General features: G+C 42.1%; 1 protein-coding gene across 1 annotated transcript in view; it reads right to left on the bottom strand.

Moving 5' to 3' along the window:
• Positions 1–21122, bottom strand: part of KIF5C (kinesin family member 5C) — a 154231-nt gene that overhangs the window by 87265 nt on the left and 45844 nt on the right. The window contains exons 2-4 of the mRNA XM_039469948.2: positions 16678–16768; positions 9302–9375; positions 981–1085 (exon numbers count right to left, since the gene is read on the bottom strand). Coding sequence (XP_039325882.1) covers positions 981–1085; positions 9302–9375; positions 16678–16768 — 270 coding nt within the window. The remainder of the gene's footprint in view (positions 1–980; positions 1086–9301; positions 9376–16677; positions 16769–21122) is intronic.

Consider the following 21122-nt stretch of genomic DNA (forward strand, 5'->3'; position numbering starts at 1 on the left):
GGGTTTCTTTTAGAGGTGATGACATGCTCAAGAATTAGATAAGGTTCATCATTGTACACTTTTGGGAATATATTAAAAACCATCAAACTACACATTTTAAAAGGATGAATTTTGTGTTATGTGAACAATATCTCAATTGTTTAAAAAGAAAATCAGAGCTTAGATTTCCTGCCCTCCACACTTCATCCCCCACAAAATGTCCACTGTCAGATTCTTACCTTATAACATCTTCTTTTTGCTTAAACAAGTGCCTTTCAGTCACTTGCAAAAGAGGTGTTCCAATGAATATACCCTAATACCAAATTTTATTATTGAACAGCTACAGTAAGAGAGTAGAAATACCTTTTTTAATGCAAATTTAAGTCATAACAGAGATTCTGGTTTAAAACAAAAACAAAATACAAAGAGGAAGATCAAAAGGAGAATTCCTTTTCCCAGCATTTCTTAGAGTTCTCTGTGACACTCTAAGGAGGAAAATGTGTCTATATTCAAATAAGCAGGGAAATGTAATCTAGTACATGTCCCCTTTACAGAGCACATTAAAACTTGTGATAAACTTCACATCGTTCAAGAAAGCATTTTCCCAGCTCGTTCAGCCTTACAACCCTTTTCCCTGCTAGCCCACCATTAATAATACAAAGGACCGTGTTCCACAGAACACATTTTGGGAAATGCTGCCCAAACCTGAACACAAACACTTTGAGTTGTATCCACAGAAATCCAGAGGATAAAGGGTAGAATTCAGGCATCTATCAAGATGACTTCATCCTAAAGAAGGCTTTCACTTTCATTATCTGGATATTTCAAGCAAACCCACCAGATAACTGTTAGCCTAGGTCACTAATAAAGAGGGCTCTGCTTACCACAAGAATGCCATTTAAATTAGTAAGATCATCTTTTACATCTACTTGAAAGGAGGAGGGATAAGAAACGTTGCTGGGGCCTAGTGTCTTCTCTAGGAACCAATCAGTAATACGTACCTTTATGTGAAACTCCAGATTCTCATCCATGGAGTAGATATGGTCAAAGATATCATGGGCAATTCTTGGGATGATCCCCATGAGCTGGGGGTCATGCAGCTTCCCCTAGTGGGTGAGAATACAAACATAGACAGTTAAAGGTTGCTGGGAGACATGTGAGAGACAGGAGGAACCATCTCTGGGTTCCTTAGACAGAATCTGGTGGAGCGGGAAGCACCCACGTGTGTCTGCCAGCTCCCTTGGGCATCTACCTGACTTGCCAACAGACCAGAAGTTGGTGGAATAACTCAATGTGTTTGTCTGTTTATCCAGCAGGGAAACACTTGTTCTGCTAAGTTCTGAGGTCCCACAGTATTGCCTCCAGCTGCCACTCAAAGCAGCAAATCAGTCTATGTGGTTAGTGTGGTGTGAGGAGGAGGAGGGAAAGGGAGCAGGAGAAGGAATGAAAATATATGGGTTTGGATTTTGAGTATTTACAAACTGACCGGGGCCTGCAGGTCCAAGTAAGGTAATCTCCTTTAATGAAATCACCTTCCGAACTGATAGACATCATCTCATTAATGTCATCATTGCTCCAAAATTTCTAGGAACCTTATTCTGGCAATACTTTCAGTATCATTTAACAGATCAATGAAGAAAATACATTTTATCGATTTCTTTTAAAAATCTGTATTTACCAGTCTGAATTGTTCCAAATAATTTTTAGCTGTTTCTAACACCTAAGTCTACTTTTAAGATAGTCTCACATTCTTCTTTCCCTCTTTTCTACTTAACTCATTTTATCTAAGGGGGTGGGGACAGATAAATTACTCTGCTATTTGAATAATACTAAATCCATGTTTAAAGTCTAGAATTTGCCACCTCTGAAGACTTTAGAAAAGATGCCACAAGGATCTCACAGCAACTCCTAATGAAGACTTCCAGAAGTATTTAAAGCAACACACAATCTCCAGAGAGTCTCTGCATAAGCCCACCATCAAATAAGCACTTAAGTTCTCATACGTGTTAAACAACCCATCAGTGAACAAACACAGCATGAAGGTTTAAAGTGATCAGTGCCAACGGTACACCCAGAGAATTTTCAAGGGTTTGTTTTTTTTTGTTTTTTTTTTTTTTTTTTTTTTGAGACAGGGTCTCACTGTTTCCCAGGCTGGAGTGCAGTGGTGCAGTCTTGGCTGACTGCAACCTCCACTTCCCAGGCTCAAGTGATCCTCCAACCTCACCTCCCTAGTAACTGGAACTACAGGTGTGCACCACCACGCCTGGCTAATTTTTTGTGTTTTTTTGTAGAGATAAGGTTTTGCCATGTTGCCAGTGCAGGTCTCCAACTCCTGAGCTCAAAGTGATCTGCCCTCTTGGCCTCCCAAAGTGCTGGGATTACAGGCATGAGCCACCACATCTAGCAGTCTGGCTTCCAGCAAAGCTCCCTCATCTGGGAAAATGGGTACCCCTCTGGAATGCCCTTATCTATTAAGAGTCTAAATAGTTTGATGTATTGATATTGCTTTTTAGTTTGACTGCATACTTCCTAAAGATAGAGATGGTCAATGCATGTATATTTCTCTCCATTGCTTACAAGATTTAGCATTTATTACATGTAATTATTGTAGAATTTAAATTAAATAGGATATATGAAGCGCTTAGTGACACAGGAAGGGCTCAAATAAATGTTACTATTATAGCACTTAGCTCATAGCAGGTTCTCATGAAGAAGTTGTTGGAGTTTATTTCACCTGAAGAGTCTGGAACACGTTTCTATCCCTGACAATTAATATATATCTTAGGAAAGAAAACAGTGCCAAATGACTGACAATCTCAAATCCTGATAACTTTTAAACTGTATATTCCATCATAAACGTGTAACAAATTAGACAATGGACCCCACGTGCTCTGAACTGTGGAGGTCATTGGCAGAAACAATACCTATGGTGAGAACATCACTTCCATCTGGTCAAATGTCATGACTCCACTCAGCCAATCAAAAGACGTCCTCTACTCCAGCCCTCCAGAGCTTTTTAATAATTCATGATAATCCTTTAGCTTCTCCTCAGCAGCCCACAGCCAGAAAAGAAGAACTGATAATTCGAAAATCATTGATAATTGACTCAAATCTATTTTCCTAGATGCTTTCCCTTTCAGTGGATTTATCTCCCCATTGATTCCTGGCTGACATCCCTTTGTTTGCCTTTGTCAGAGCAAGAACCAAGAACCAGAGATGAATCTAGGACACTCTCTACTTTGTGTCTTTCTGAAGTCCTCACCCTAAAATCAATGTAAGAAAAGTGATTGTTCTCATAATAATGCCTCCCATCCCCACAGGAACAGAAGCGATACTCAAATCTACTGCAGGCCTAGGAGCTGTGCTGCTTGACCTAACTCAGACACCCAAGAGTGTTAAGGGCTTTATGTGCAGTGAACTGGGCCTGCTGAAACAATCTGCAGGCATGTGTATGCAAAGGAGGATATACGAGCATGTGGAACGTGTGTGTGTGTGTGTGTGTGTGCGTGTGTGTGGTGTTAGAGGAGCATATAGATGTGTGATGTGTGTGTATGTCTATGTGTGATATAAGTGTGGGGTGTGAGGGGTATGTCTGCTTGTGTGGGGGCATGTGATAGATGTGGAGTATTGACATGTGTGTGTGATGTGGGGCATATATGTTTGTAAGATGGATGTGGGGTATGTGTGCAGTTATGTGCTATAGCATGTGTGTGGTATTTTGTGGTGTGTGTGTATTGTGTATGTGTGATATGTGGTGTCTGTGTCTGTGTGATGTATATGAGTTGTGTGTGTATGTGTGTATGGGAGTATGTGTGTGTGCTGTGTGTGTGATTTATGTGGGGTGTGTCTGTATGTTTGCATGTATATGTGGGGGGTGTCTCTGTGTGCATGGTGTGTGGTCTGTCTGTGTGTGTGTATGTAGGGGGTTTGCTGTACAATGTGTATATTGTGTATGGTGTGTCTGTGTGTATGTCTCTGTGTGTATAATGTATGAGGGAGTGAGCTATATAGTGTGTGGTGTGTGGTGTGTCCATATGTATGTGTGTGATGTATACATCTCTGTATGTTTATGTAGGGGTCATGTGTGGTATATACTGTGTGATGTGTGGTGTGTTTGTGGTGTGCACATATCTGTGTATATGTATATGATGTATGTGGATGGGTGGTATGTAGTGTGTGGTGTGTCTGTGTGCATATATGTGTGTGATGTGTATATATCTGTGTGTGTGTGTGATATGTATGTATATGTCTGTGTATGATGTATGGGAGGTGTGCGTGGTATGTGCTGTGTGGTGTGTCTGTATGTGTGTGATGTGTATGTCTGTGTGTATTTATGATGGATGTGACGGTCATATGTGGTTTATGGTGTGTGGTGTGAGCTGTATGTGGTATGTATATGTCTGTATGTGTATGATGTATGTGGGAGGGTGTGTGGTATGTGGTGTGTCTGTGTATGGTATGTCTGTGTGCGTATATGTGTGATGTGTATATGTTTGTGTGTGTGTATGATGTATTTGGGGGTGTGGTATACGGTGTGTTATGCGTCTATGTGTATATTGTGTGTGGTGTCTCTGTGTGTGTATGTATGTATGGTGTGCATATGTCTGTGTGTGTATGATGTATGGGGGGCATGTGATATATGGTGTGTGTGTGTGTGTGTGTGAGATGTATGTGAGGAGTGTGGTATGTGGTGCTTGTGTGTGATGTGTCTGTGTGTGTACATGTATGTGGTATGCATGTTTCCTTGTGTGTGTACAATGTATGTGGGGGTGGTATGTGATGTCTCCGTGTGTGTATATGTGTGTGGTGTGTATGTGTATGATGTATGTGGGGGTAGTGTGTGGTGTGTGGTGTGTCTGTCTTTGCGTGATGTGTCTGTGTGTGTATATGTGTGTGGTGTGCATATGTCTGTGTGCATGTACAATGTATGTGGGGGTGTATGGTATGTGGTATGTGATGTGTCTGTGTGTATATGTGGTGGTGTGCATACATCTGTGTGTATGTATACGATGTATGTGGGGGGCAGTGTGTGGTGTGTGGTATGTCTGTGTGTGTATTTGTGTATGAGAGAGAGGTGTTCCTTAGAGGTCATTGCTGCTCCTACACTGAACCTTGCAGATGAGATGCACAGCCCAGACACACAATGCACAGTTGCCATGGGCAGTGAGAAGTGGGAAAACAGCTGAGAGCTATAGAAATTCAGAGACCAGAAACGCCCCAGAGTTTCAGTAACAAAATGGGTAATATGGGTTGGCTTCCTTGCGGGACACCAAATCTTGAAGAACGAGTAAGTATAGGGATGGGCAGAGAAGGCGAGTGGGAGAACAAAGAACAGGAACTGAGAAAGAACAGTGAATGTGTATTTTAGCTGAAGGATCAAAGATGAACTTGATATAACTCGATCAAGACAGTTGCAGGTGGGCAGTAAAAGAAAAAAAGTAAAGAAAAAAAAAGATGAACTTGAGGAGCAAAGAAATGTGTTGCTTCATCACCTTGTTTCTCCCGGAAAGCAAACAGGAGAAAGATCTTTATAACTGCATCCTCTATAATTCTATCCACAAATTCTATCCACAAAAGATCTATGGAATGTGATCTTTTAGAAGCACGTATGAAAGAAGAAACAAGACCCAGGCCACCAGCCATTGAACAAGACTCTCTTTGTTCCAGTCCCAGTTGCCTCCTCGACCTCCCAAGCATGGCAGAGTTTCCTGAAACACTTAAGATGGAAAAGCCGTCAGCCCATCAGTACATGAGCACTGTGTGCTCAGACAGGCTTGGTGGGGCGGCTGGGAAGCCTGCACCATTCAGATGACCTCCAGGCATCCCTTTGGGCAGAAAGAAAAGCACAAGGTGTCTCCATCCATACATCAGTGTGCAGAAGAGGATCACAAATTAGGGCACGGGGCCAAGAGAGGCCCTTCCCAGCATCACACACTGAACAAAAGAACAGTCACTCCTTCCACAGCTGGAGCTGGAACCCACGGGCCCTCTCCAGCGCCAACTCTGGATGTGGGCTGTGCAAGCCCAGGGCATTCTGCGTGTTGGTGTCCACCAGGCTTGGCATTAACACTGTCCAGCGAGTCATGTATTTACTGCAAATTTACCTTAAATGCTCCATCTTGAGACGCTAGTCTTCCCAGTTTTATGTAGGCTTATCTACATGTTTGTTCCCCTCAATACAAGGTAATGGAGTCACCACTGGATGTCAGACCAAAAATAGGGGGATTAAAGTGAAAAACAGCTTTAAAATGGGACTGCTCTGTCCACTCAGGAGCACTCAGGGAGTTAACATCCCCTTCTAAAAGCCTTTGGAAGATCAAAATGTATAATCTGAATACATAAAATCCTCCTTTCAGAGAATACAGACCCTGTAGGGCTTTTTTGATTTAATTGCATTCCAGGGTCCTGGATTTCTTGGTCTCCTGCAGTATCTATGACTTCGGCTTGGGGCTCCTCCCTCCCTCTGTCTTCCTCTGAAAATGTCCCCTACCTTTTCTCCAATCTATAATTACCCTATAGAAAGAACTCGATTAAGTGAGGGGGTGGGTGGCACTAGGAAAAAACTCCCATCCACATCAACTCTTTCCAACACAAGTATGTGATCTGAAAAAGTCACAATAAAGAAAAGCAGCTCATTACAATCGACCTTTTAAAACAGACAAAGAGGAAGAGGTGACAGAATTTAGACAACCAGAGGGGAAACCTGTCCAGAACCCAGTTCCTTTCAGATCCCCCATGAATCCTTGCTGGGCAGGCATTGCAGAGTTTACACTGTAAGACACAGAGGGCTTGAGAGCCTCTAGTTTAGCAAAATATCTCCAATATTAGATTTTTGTTTTTGTTTTTGAGACAGAGTCTTGCTCTGCTGCCCAGGCTGGAGTGCAGTGGTATAATCTTGGCTCACTGCAACCTTTGTCTCCCCAGTTCAAAAGATTCTCCTGCCTCAGCCTCCTGAGTATTTGGGACTACAAGCATGGGCCACTGCACCTGGCTAATTTTTTTGTATTTTTAGTAGAGATGTGGTTTTGTCATGTTGGCCAGGTTAGTCTTGAACTCCTGATTGCAAGTGATCTGCCCACCTTGGCCTCCCAAAGTGCTGGAATCACAGGCATGAGCCACCAAGCCTGTAAGCTGACATAGCTTTTTGCCATCACCCTACATTCATGTCTTCTCCCAATGCGATTTTACACTGGGGAGCACTCTCTCTCTCAAAGTCTTACAGTTTAAATTTCTGGCATTTAGCAAATACCTTATATTTTCTAATCCCAAAACTTAAAAGGTCAAGTGAACTTTTAAGGTGTGGGAGATTTTAAATAATGAGGGTTGCGTTTTTTGTTTTTTGTTTTTGTTTTTTTTTTTTCGGTTTGGTTTTGTATATCGTTTGGTAATTAAAACAAAACAAAACCCTCCAGACTGACTGAATTCCTCACCAGACACAACATCTCTCTTTCAAGTGCTGTCTAACCTACGAGGGAGTTTTTGTCCACAGCTACTGGAGTAGGTGGGACCCAGGAAATGTAGAACTGGAACTTTTCTATAACCTCAAGGTCAAGAGTGTGGGGCCCAGTAAGAGAGGGAAAGGCAAGGGGCTGGGGCTGGAGCATGGGGATGGCAAGGCTGGTGTTTCCAAGACGTTCTGCCATAGGGTGTAAGAGGAGGAGATGGGCTGATGCCACTCAGGTGTCAGGGGAAAGACCTGCTCAGTCAGAAAGAAGTGACAAATAAACCTCATGTGTCCTTTAATCTGTGCAGTCTCTGAACCACTTTGTCTTCAGCAAAATGGGTGAAAGAGTCAGCACCGCAGAAATGAGATCCCCCGGCACTGTACCCCACGCCCGAAATCAGTATGAGCAGAACATCAGAGCCCGGAGGATTTTAGCCTCGTGCCTTTGAAATCTCCTCTTCAAGAGGAATGATTCATAAGCTAAACTGATTCTGCAGCAGCCGTCTCAATGCTATTCCCAGGAGGGCATCGTAAATGAAAAAACTAAGCTGGAGGGATTAAGGATTCATCTTACCCTGCTGCTGAATTCCCCAAACTTCCTCTGTGCAGTTTCTTATATAACCACACTCACCACCTCTCCTCACCTGTCAGGTGGGCCTCACCTTTAGAAGAATTATCAGACCCTGAAGGTCCTATAGGATTCAGTGATATATACACACACACATATGTGTGTGTGTGTGTGTGTGTGTGTGTGTGTAATATGTGTATATATATAATACACACACATACGCATATACATATGTGGAATAGGTGTATATATATGTATACGTATATGTGTATATATATACATATGTGTGGAATATACATATATATACACATATTCCACACACACATATATATATGTGGAAAAAGGAGGCAAAGGAGTTCAATTTTGTCTGCAGACTTGCCTTGTTTGGAAGACAGACTGAAGTCACAAATCTCCACAGCTAACAATTGGAGCTGGGGTCATACCCTGAAGCGCCTTCAGGAAGCAGGTATGTAAGTTAATGAGGAGGGATGCTGAATATAAGCTCATCTTCACCCCAGTGTGCATGAAGTGGGCTGGGTGTGAGTGCAATGGACAGCCTAGCCTCATATACATGGGGTAGTCAGGGCTAGCACCACAGGTACCTGATCACAAATACTAACAAATATCTAATGAATATTTTACCGAGCCTCTCCTAGGTGACAGCAGCTGTTCCCTGTACTAGAAACGTTAACAAAAAAGTGAACAGGACAATGAAGTGAACAGTGAAGCTTGAATTTTATATTATGGTGAAATTCACCCAGTGCTGCCAGATCTTCAGAATATTCAACCTAAAATGGAAAATTCGAATCGTGTGAAATCACCCCATTTTTAACATCACCTACTATTTTTTTTAAAAATACTGTGCAGGTCAAACAAAAATATGTCTGTGGGCTGAATGTGGTCCACAAGCCAACTTTTAAAAATCTCTGACCTACAGTTTTTTATTTATTCTAAGAGACCTACCTCCCGGGGGCCTTCACCAGGGTAAATGATTTTCCCAACAGGCTTTCCCAGTTAGATTGAGGCTGAGGTCCAGAAGGATGAGCACTCTACCACTTAGCTTATCAATGATTGTTTCTGAATAGAATTTATTATTACTGTGACAAAGTTATCAATAAAGGCCTTTAGAAAATACTGAATTCCTAAGACTTTATTTCTTACTGCTATTTTAAAACTTCTCCAAGATATAACTAATTGGTCAAACATAAACCATCTCTAATTCCCAGTAAAGGAAGTCATGTGCACCTCAAGTGTTGCTGGAAGCATCAGTTCCATTCAGTCATCTCCATTAGAGCGCACTGTAATCTTACCTCCATGGTGTGTGTTTTTCCTGATGAAGTCTGCCCATACGCAAAAATCGTCCCGTTATAACCTTCAAGGACATCTGTGAACAAGAAAAAGAAATTAAAATTAACTCATTACTTTGATCATATGCTGGTGTAGGTTGCATATTTTAAAATTCCATTTTCTAAATGGCCCATCTCATCTTTCATACAAATGATATATTTCAACTCCATGTGCATTTTAAGTAGAATTACAAGATAAGAGCAGAAATGCAGGCCTCCGTTGTTCTACAAATAGAAATAGACTCACATTTCACAGAATATATTAATGAAGAAGGAGGCAGACACACTTTCTCTCAATGACATCAAAATGAAGGCAGAGGCACAGAGCAGAAAACATTTTTAGTAGAAGGATAGTTGAGTTTTCTTCCGTAAGTTGATCTCTTGAGATCAGTTGGGGAAAACAACAACAACGACGACATTATTCTTACGCCCTAAGTTTCTGAGTGAGATGAAGAATAGAATTTCTTTCCTGAAGATTCAATGTGGGTCAGTTTAAATGCTGGCCCAGACTAGCTCCTTGAGGAGGTTTCTTCTGAAAGCCCCACCAGAGCTCCTTCAGTCCAGAGGTGGGGGAGGAAAAGGGCCCTCTATAAACAGAGCCTCACAGTGAGAATCCAATCAGCCCAGAAACTAGCTGGGTCCTCACTTATTTAATGTCTCTGTGTTTGCACTGACAGTGCTAACAAGCCAGCCCAGGCCCATCAGCATCAGAAATTTCTTTTAATTACACAAGGAGAGCACTGTGCAAACCCCTCCACACTGCAGGTCGGTGCCACATCACACAGGGACAAGGGGAGGCTTGAGGGTGGAGGCTGCTTTTTGCTGAAGAGCTGAAGATTATCTGTGGGAATTCTTTCAAAGCAGCAGAGGTGATTAAAATATATTTAGCACTCATTTCCCTCCTGCTTTCCTCCTTCATCCTCACAAATATCACTGAAAAAGGAACAATGCATCATTAAAATCCTTGATCCTCCATTCTGTATAAGGGAAAGAAGTCTATTTGCACAAGGTGTGGAGGCAGGGAGAAGAGCCCCACACTGAGGTGTCCTATTCAGGGTCATGTGAAAAACCAAGCCAGGAAATCAGCTCCATCTACTTCAGGCTCTAAATAGATTTTTTTCTTTTGGGGACATGGTTCGGGGGGGACACTCTGAATATTATGATGCTGGTTTGTTTTTGTTTTGCTTTGTTGGGTTTGCTTTTTTGAATTTTTTTCTTAGTCTGATATCAATTCTGATTTGATCCTTTTTTTTTTTTTTTTTTTTTTTTTTTTTTTTGACAAGTCTCACTCTGTCGGAGTTCAGTGGCAGGATCACTGCAACCTCCGCCTCCCAGCTTCTAGCGATTCTCCTGCTCAGTCTCCTAAGTAGCTGGGATTACAGGCATGTACCACCTTGTCTGGCTAATTTTTGTATTTTTAGTTGAGATGGGGTTTCACCATGTTGGTCAGCCTGGTCTCGAACTCCTGACATAGTGATTCGCCTGCCTCGGCCTCCCAAAGTGCTGGGATTACAGGTGTGAGCCACCGCACCTGGCCTGATTTGTTACATATTTTTTTAAAAAAATTAAATATATATTTGACTGATCTGAGGCTGTTGAACTGGGATAAGAACAGAAAGCAATATATTCTTTGTGGAAGCTAAGAAAAGAAAAATTAAGTGGCAGGATTTTTTTTTAATTCTAGCAGCCCTCAAGAGTTTGTATCAAGACATATTGGGGGTTGGGGGCGACAAGGGACAGAGAGAGAGAGAGAGAGGAGGGAGAGAGAAAGAATGTTCACAAGTATCAGACTTCGGCTAATGGTTCCCCTCCTAACAGTGGGAAGCAACAATTTGAAGCAGCCAGTGTAAGGTTTGAAGGTTCAAGCTTCATTTTTCACAAAAATGCCAACTTACTCAAAGAAAAGATTCCTCAGGCCAGAGCAGACAGAGCACATTTACACTAACGTGAATATGATATGCTTCGAGGGACCCAAAGGAACAAGGTCCTACCCTTAGGTCAAACTTTAAAAATGTCATATTCATAACACAAGCAACTCCAGCCGATTGGAGTGCTGGCTACATCACAATATTAAAGTTTGCTTTTATTCGAAATTACCAGTTATCAGAAATTAAGCATTCCCCATACAAAAAAAGAAAAGAAAGAAAACGAAAACACCTTGTCTTAAGCCTCTGTGTATGATACACTCTGGAACCCACTGGCCCAGGTGTTAGAACAGCACTGAGGTTGCCAGGGCCAGGGGTCCAGCCATCCTGACCGCTGCCGGTGGCCCTGCAAATGCTACTGTTCCCACGCAGGAGGCCTCAGGGAGGTGGCTCTGAGCAACCCGCCACAGCCAAGGACACTCAGCTCAGAGCTCAGCTTCTTCCTCCTGCATTAGGCCACACCTGGGGCCTTCCAGATCTCATCCACCCCTCTGAGTCCACCACTAAACAGAAGGTACAATCCCACTCACTCTTAGTCCATCACGGCTCACCTAACTCCTGCCAGGAGGGACTGGGCCAAGCACCTGAAAACTAGAGCTCATCGTTTTGGACTACGGGGCTGAGTGAGGAGCGTGCGAGACTATACTTGGAGAATCTGTTTCTCGCTGCCATTTCGTCACTGAGCACATTTTTTCTCCTTCTTTTTTTGTAAGAAAAGGAGAACATATAAAACCCCACTAGAACGAAGTCCTCTCGGCCCTGAAGGCTTTACAGTCACGTGGCGGCTCCGGCTGCTGGAGAGCCTCTCCCGGGTGGAAGGAGCCAGCGCCGCCCGCTGTCGGCTCCGCGCTGCACTGGAAGGTCACCTAAACGGAAAGGCTCTTGGAAGCCAGCGCTCTCTGGGTTTTCGGGACTTGTTTTCTATTTGTTGTCTGTTTGCTTGGTCTATGTTTTCATTTGTGGTGAAGGGAGGCGGCCGGGGATGGGGAGCAGGAGCCCGGCGCGTTTCGGTGGCCGTGGAGACCACAGGCCGCGGGGGAGCCGTCGCGGGAAAGGCCAGGCCCGCGCTCAGCACTGCGGGGCCCACCCCGCCCCCCACCCGACTCCTACGGAAGTGCCCACAAAAGCCACTTTCATCACGTCTAGTGCCCGCTCGTGGGCCCACGGAATGCATTTGTTTTAGAGTCTCTGCAGGAACAATGACTGTTTCCACATGCCGGCCGCGCTCCGCAGACAGAACGTTTCTTTGTGTCGGTGCCTGGTGTGATGTGACTTCCACTGGCACCGCAGAGCCCGCAGCACCCCAGGCCACAGCGCTCGTCCATCCCGCAGCCACATGACCCCAGAAGCAGTTTCCACCGCAGGTGCCCAGAGCCTTCTCCCCTCCCAGAGGAGGAGGAAAGATAGCAGTCAATACTTAAAATGCTGCTTGCCCCCACCCCCCGATTCGCTGAGTTCTGAATCCAGGTCTTGCTAAAGCAAAAGAGTTAAGGCCATTATCAGATTAGAATTTGGGGAGGATGTGATCACACCTACGCATCAGTAGTCCTAAGGAGGAATGGGGGCGCTTTCGGGGACACGAGGGTTTCTGGGGATGGTGGCTGACAGGCCATCCTCACCAGTCACCAAACCACTCAGGTAGGCCATGACCAGAGGATGCAGAGGTGATCCTGCTGACCACGCAAGGCCAGTCCCCATGCCGGCCAGCCAGCCTGAAAGGCAGTCACTGTGCCCAGGCAAGGACACACTGCATCTTCAGAATGGAAACGCACCTCATCATTGGCAGGCCACCAGGGCCACCACAAGGTGCAGAAGCCACCATCCCTGTCCCCTATTCTCTACCCTCCTCCCGCAGCATTCCTAGCCCTGTCTTTTGCAATGCTTAGTTAATAGTCCATATGGCCTGACAGAATAGGAACCACTCATAACACAATTGTCATCAAATACTTGCTGCGTGCCCACCAGGAAAGGGGGACAGGGGAGTGCAGAAGAATATCAGTCAGTCCAACAAACCCAGGCTTGAGTCCCAGTCCATGGCCCCCAAACCAACTAGCCAAGTTACTTCACTTCTCTGAGCCTCAAATTCCTCTTCTGTACAATGAGGGAAATAACGCTCACCCTTCAGAAAGTTGTTATGATTTCAAATGCAACAACATATGTTAAGTACATAGAGAGTTCCTGATAAATCACAGCTAAAAATATTTTTCTTCTTCAGAGTCATGTATAATAACAAAACAGATCTGATATCATCCTAAGCTTAAAACTCTTCATTGGGTCCACATTGTCGCAGGATAAAGTCCATCCATTTCCATCAAATTGCTCCAGCCTAACTTTCCAAGCCTCATCTCCCATAATGCCATTCTGCACCCTGTGCCGCTCCAAGTTGCCCAAGCAGAATTTTATCTTTATGCTTTTGTGATCCCCTCTGCTTGTACAAGCCTGCTATATTCTATAATCCTCAGGACCCAACCTTTCAGAGAAACCTTTAATTCTCCATTCCCTCCCCCAACCAAAATCAACACAAGTGAATTCTGCTGTGTTTCTGTGGTATTTTGCATATACCCTTTCTTAAGCACATAATGCCTATGTGTGTGATAATTTTGGACACATTTGTCTCTTTCCCTGTACTCAAAGCTCCTTGCAGACAGTCTTACATAGCATGGCCACTCCAGTCCCAGCAGTGCTTACCCCATAGTAAGTACTTAATACTACTTACATAAATGAATGATTAAAAGAAACAAGTGAATGAAGTTTAAAGGAATCAGAACTGGAAAACAAGAAACACCCTTCTCTAGCATCTGTTTCATCCATATCTAGTTAATTTGGAAGGCAAATGACTGGCGTGGCTTCTGTAGGCTAGCACATAGTTATAGTACTTCGATAATAGCATCCAGTTACCATGGTTTTTCATTCCTAGGCTTCTCATTTATTGTGCTGGTAGTCACAAACCCTATAACCTCTTCTAGAAGAAATGAAGGAGAATTCTACATACTTTTTCAAGCAACATTTTGAAAAACACACACCAGATAAAGATGGGAGCATGAGCGATGCCAGGACTCTACAAACAAACATTTAAAATATTTTTTTAACCCAGTGAAGTGGTAAGGAATGAAAAACCAGAGAGAGAATAAAGCCGTTGAGTTAAATGGAGCCTCCCAGATGCTCCAAATCATTAAGAGTTTAGATGAGCTTGAAAGGAAAGCTCCTTAGTCTACCCATTATCAGGAATCACGGGGACTATGGCACCTTCAGAAGTCATCTGATTTAATTACTGTCCTCTAGAAAAAAAGGGCTCCATAGCACCAGTTCCCAGTCTTGATTTAAATAGGGTTTCTCGTGGCAGGAGATACCTCAGCTGTACTTGGTCATCTAGTCCAAGGAGTTCTTTCTTACATCTCTGTGTTTTAGCTTACTGATTCTGAAATACATGGCCAATTCTCACACTAGTCTCAGAGGATAGTTTTTAAAGTTCAATCAGATGTTCATCATTCCCTAATAATTCCTTTTTAAGGGAGAATAAGGCACTCAATATTGCTACCAAATAAATATGATCATACATATTTATGGTAGTCTAGAAATGTCTGTTTATGATATCATGTTAGGGTCTAATTTTATTCTACTAGATGGTTTTCTTTTAACTCATCATATATTTGGTCTCAAGTTATCCAGAGTTAGGCTGTATCTTCACAGGAACTGCCCATTTCTGACATTTCATACTGTAGAGAAATCCAAACATTGAAAGAGACCCAAACTTCTTTAGTGAATAAAGACTCAAAGAGTATTATTATAGTTTGTTAATCACAGGTTTTTTTTTTTTAACAGAGTGCATCCATTTCCAATTATGTCAGCTTAAAGAGGACAGGATGTATTTATATGCCCCTCATGTTTAGCACAGTGTGTGGCAAATACTATTTGTTTGTGATAATGAAAGGGGAGAGAAAAAGAAATTCTGGCACATATGCAATTAATCTTACTTTAATAAAAAAATATATGAATGAGTCCAATAATAGAGAGAAAGCAGGGCTGAGTAGGAAAAAACCAAGAAAGATATGCTGCAAAAAACAGAGGAAACATGTTTACATAGAAAGAGAAGCAGAAGAGTAAAAGTAGAGAAGATAAAAATTACCACCCAATAAAGGTTCATACTATTCGGAAAGAGCTCAAATTCAGGCATTTTTTTTCTCATTTGGTTTCTATAATAATCTCACTGTGAAGACCTTCAAAATTAATTGATGTCTGCAGCAAGAACGTGAATAACTATCTACCTCAGCAAGGAACATTACATGCTGACATGCGTCTCCCACACAGGTGTCCAGGGTCAGAATTAATCGAACAGATGTACCCAGAGCTGATTTTCATGAATTTCAAATACTTAGGTTAGTCAGCTTCTAAAAACAAGCAGATCCAAAGAGTCATGGTGGGGTTTTTTTGGTTTTGTTTTTACTTCTTGGTTTTTAAATCCAGAGCTGCCTATACAGGGGGCAGCATCAAGACATTTGAAAGCACAATTGTAGCATTTACATTTGAAGGCAAGGATTTGATGATGAAAAGCAAAGTAGCAGGAGATGCCCCCCAGCTCTGTCCAGATGGCAAGCCTGCCAATGCAAGCTCCAACCTGCCCCTGATTTGAAAGGGAAAGGTAGAGCAATGTGTAAATTGCTTCATCCCCCTGCTGCTATTTTGACACAAATCCTCCAGGGCCAACGCCAGTCCTAGAGAAAATGACTGATCTCTAAGACGTAAATGTAGGCTTGAGGCTACCTGTTTGGAGGAACAAATGTCAGGATCTGGGTAGGGTGGTTGAAAAGTGGGTTAGGAGAAATAAAACAAAGTGAAAAAAAAAAAAGAAAGGAAGTGGGTTAGGAGAAAGCATAATTAAGGAATGCTGAATAGCAAGACCAGCTCAAAAACCAACATGGTAATGTGATTTTATAAAGCTAGAAAATTTCTAAATGGCAAAAATTTTCCATATTTAAGGCTTCTTGCTGAGAGATATTAGTAAAAGGGAGACAGATGTGCAGAATAAATCAACCAAAGATGTACAACTGGAGCATCAGGAATATATATTTTCACCCTCAAAGGAAAAAGGAGTTCCATACCTGCAGCAGTATTTTAAAATTATTACAGAAATAGTGTGAACACAGCTTACCTTGCTTTTAAGCTTTTAGGTGACAAAATTTTAAAGATGGCAAAAGAAATTTTTTAAAAAGCCTTGGAAAGGGGGAATAGAGAGATTAAATAATTTGCCTGACATCAGAACAAATCAGGGTTAGAACCAAGGCTATAGAATTAAGTGTTTCCGATTAGCAGGCCTCTGCTTACAGTCAAGGCACATTTATTCTCAGGCTTCAAATATGGCTTACTGTTTTCAATTACTCTGAATGGCCCAGGAGGAAATAAAGAAATAGCACTTACCTTTGACAATTTGCTTCGCACATGCATTGTAAACCTGCTCTTGGGTCGTGTTGGGAGGTAGCACTCTGTCGAAGACATATGGCTTCCCTTGCTAAAAAAGAAAGATAAAGGAAAGAAAAGGGTGGAAAAAACACATTAGAAGTGTAGGAATAAAAAAGAGCAAACATTAGTAGTTAGGCCATAGGCACTAAATCACCAACCCTATTCTTTAAGGCAGTTCATTTACCAAGGGTAGGGAATTTTTATAGTTTCAACGACACATACATTGTGTGTATGTACACTGTATGTTTAGAATCTGAGATTTTTAAAAAGTTAAAATTTACTTTTATTTATTTATTTTTTTTAGACGGAGATTTGTTCTTGTTGCCCAGGCCGGAGTGCAATGGTGTGATCTCGGCTCACCACAACCTACACCTCCTGGGTTCAAGTGATTCTCCTGCCTCAGCCTCCCAAGAAGCTGGGATTATAGGCATGCACCACCAGGCCTGGCTAATTTTTTTGTATTTTTAGTAAAGACGGGGTTTCTCCATGTTGGTCAGGCTGGTCTCGAACTCCCGACCTCAGGTGATCCATCCACCTCGGCCTCCCAAAGTGCTGGGATTACAGGCGTGAGCCACCGCACCCAGCCAAAATTTAACTATGTTTTAACTGAAAGGTAGGCTGAGACTCATTCATTCGTTCAAACGAACATTTATTAAGCACTTACACACAGCCTGGCACTGGGTTAGATGCTGAAAAAGAAAAATCACAAATGGTCCTGCTCTTGTGAATCATTCAGTTAAGTTAGGCAGATAGCTAATAAGCAAGAAAGCAAACACATAGGAAAATGCAAAATGCCTAGGCATAAAACAGTGGGAGAGACGGAATGCTAAAGAAGGCAATTTGGAAAGCCTGCTGAAGAAGGACCACTAAAGCGGATCTTTACAGGATCAGGAAGATGGAGGCTCCTGAAGAGCTATAAAAGCACATCCCAGGCAGGGTCCCAGCAGACAGCAAAGTGTTCAAGGAACTGGAGGGCAAAAAAATCAGGAGCCAGTTCGTGCAGGGCACAGTTAGCCAAGGTGATGTGCTTAAATATTAGTCAATGGGAAGACGGTACAAACAGATATAAGTAGCTGCTCTTATTAGGAAGATATTTCTTTGTGTCCAAAAGCATTCTTGTGTTTCCTTTCTTATACGTAAGTGATGCTTTAACTGGGTTGAGGCTTCCCAGACAGAGGGAGCCCTCTGTACAGTAAATCAAGAGATTTTCCCAGGTGTGGGGTCTTCGGATTTGATGTGATGCTCAAATGTGTGTTTCAATGAAGTAACTAGTAGAGGGGAAGGGATGAAACTGTACTGCACACTATATGAGCCCTGACACCCTATCACTGTATGCTCAATAAGGAGTTACTGGCATTTAGATGCCAGGCACAGCACTGAGCACTGGGGAGGTGGTGAGTGGGATAGACACAGCCCCTTCCCTAGGCGAACACATCCCGAGGGCACCTCTTCTCTACCACCACCACCCAGGCAGTGGGCAACCGTGCTCACCCTCTTCCACAACCGGACTCACTCAGGAAGCCCTTCATTTTCATGTCCCCCACATGGCAGAGGGGAGGGCAGGAGATGAAAAGGGAGGAGAGAAGAGAGCCAAGAGCCTCCTTTTCTCCCCCTCTGCAGCTCCTATGTGTGGCTCTGGACACTAGGAAGCACCCAAGGACAGTGGGACTCCTCCAAAAGATAATTGCCCATGTGGGATCCAAGAGCAAGGCTTGTTACATCCTGTGACCTTCACACAAAGCAAGTACACAGCTGTCAGAATGGTTTAATGTTCTACTCATTTATTACTTGAGTAGAGCTGGACTGGAGGTAAAATCCTATGTCTTAAGCTTTAGTCTTTGAAAACTGGATAGCACCAACCAGGTAAATAAGTTACTTCCACTTTGATCTTAGAGAAACGGAGAATTTTCAGGTACTATAAAACTTTGTTTTGATGTAAAGCTGCAGAACCAGTCATTCTGCTAAAATTATAGAAAGAAATTGTTTTCTGATGTTTTGTTCGCAGTAAGTTTCCTTTAGTCGGTGAATCAAAGATTCGGTTGAATAACCAATAGACTGTTCCTCACCATAGTCTATTGCCACCTATCAGCTTACTACATTCTTATTAAGCTTTATCTATTTGTAAAATTCAACTAAATATCAGTAAGGTAAAAGATATTAGAAATATATTATTGCTTTGTGCCCAAAAGAATTCTTGTGTTTTCTTTCTCATATGTAAGTGATGCTTTAACTGGGTTGAGGCTTCCCAGACAAAGGGAGCCCTCTGTATAGTAAATCAAGAGATTTCCCCAGGTGTGGGGTCTTGGGATTTGATTTGATATTCAAATGTGTGTGACGCTCAAAGGTAAAAGGTATGAATAAATAATTGCAGAGTATGCGTTAAGTATTTGTCATCCGTTGGACTTTCTGGAATAAAAATGTAGCTTTGCTTAATTTAAAACAAATTCACCATTTATCCAAACAATGAGAATCACCAAAATAAAGCACCTTGTTTACAGCTTGATCCTGCTTTGGGTTTTAGAGAAAATATACTAAATACAGCAGACAAAATGACCTATTAAATTATGGCACATGGCACCAAAAAAAAAGGACTCCTCAGTTTTGCCCGTCTATTTAAAATGTTTATTAGAATGCACTATGCTTTCACTTTAAGAGAAGTAGAGAGCAAGAAATCTCCATTCCTCATTTAAATAATATAATTTATCAAATGACAAACAAATAATACAGTGATTCTTCATAATCTAAAGTTAACTCCCAAACAGAAGTTGCCTTCAAGTCATTATGATTTATACTAAGAAAAGATAAAATTTAGAAAATGATTTGCTATGAGATATCTTGTTAGGATTAACACGTTATGTCGTTTAAAATGTAAATATTTTTACATGTCCTGTCTTGCACTAAGTTAGTTATAGGCTTTTATTTAGGTCAACCTTAAAGTTTTGAAAGAGATTGATCAGAATTTATTTACTGAATATTTTCAAAGAACTGACTTGTGGCATAGCTGTACCAGCTGTGTATATAATTGTCATTTTAAAAAACCACTAATTGCTCTTTGCTGGTTTAGTAATGGTATGAAAATCTCACAAATCCTGATTGAAACTTGAACAAAGACCCTTCCTCCATATCCCCCAAGGAGGCAAGATTCTCCATTTTTTATTCTATCGTGGCTAAAGGTTTCTGCAGGCATGAACTGGGCCCAACTTGCTCTATTCATCACTGAGTTTACAGCTACAGAATATACTTTTCAAAAGACATTTAATGCAGATTCTGGGTACTAAGACTTGAAACCTAATTATGAGGTCACAGTCACTCTTTCTGGAGACACTATTCCTTTCCAGGTGTCTATGCAGCACATGGTTCTCTCCAACCTCGGTGGCTACCTCCATCAATGTCCTTTGCTGGCGTTTCTTTCAAACTTGTAAATAGTGGTGTATTCAAGACCCAGACCTCTGCCTCCTTTCTGTCTATACTCTTGAGTTTCATGTAATTTAAATGAATATTTCAGCCTTCATCTCTCTTCAACATCCAGATTCACATGTCCTCTAGACATTTTCATTTGGGTGTCCATGAGCCATCTCAAACTTAACCAACTAAAAAAGAGCCATCAAGCCCTCCGTATCTGAGTAAGGATTGTACCACCAATCACCAAGTTACTCAGACTAAAAACCTAAGCACCATTCAATATGTTCGATAGATTCCATATCCAAAGTATATCCCAAATCCCATCACTTCTCACCATCTATACCACACAAACTTAGTCCATCATTTCTCCATCAGTCTCTTCTACACAACAGCTGTCACCACCTGACTGGTCTCCCGTCCTTAACTCTTGCTCCTAACAATCCAATTTCCATTTAGAAGCTAAAGTGAGCTTCCCAAAACTGTAAATCAAATATCAATTCCTTACCGAAAGCCTTCCAAAGGCTCCTATTATTCTCAGATTAGACCTTCTTTGCCCTCAGCTGCCTGCATTATCCTCCCTCTCACTGCAGTGCGGCCCCACGGACTTTTCTCTGTACAACGCTTATTCCCCAGTTCTGAGCCTCTGCTCTTAACTCTTCCTTTTCCTTAGAATTATCTCATGGCAGATCTTCATTTTCCTGTCTCTTTATCACTACTCTTTAGAACTCAACTCAAATTTTTCCTTCCCTGAAGGCTTTCATGATTCTAGGAGCCCCACCCCAACCCAGGCATCACTCTCTATTACATTATCTTATGTAGTTTGCTTCATAGTAATTAATATCTGACGAATTGTCAATCAATCTAATTATCCACTACAATTACAGCATTTTACCAGCTAAAACAGAAACCATACAAATCTCAAGTCCTAACTCCATATAGGCAAACCTGCTTCAATTTATGAAGGAAATGTGGATGAGACACACACATTTCACAAACATTAC

This window comes from Saimiri boliviensis, chromosome 5 (assembly GCF_048565385.1).
Source record: "Saimiri boliviensis isolate mSaiBol1 chromosome 5, mSaiBol1.pri, whole genome shotgun sequence".
Classification (NCBI taxonomy): Eukaryota; Metazoa; Chordata; class Mammalia; order Primates; family Cebidae; genus Saimiri; species Saimiri boliviensis.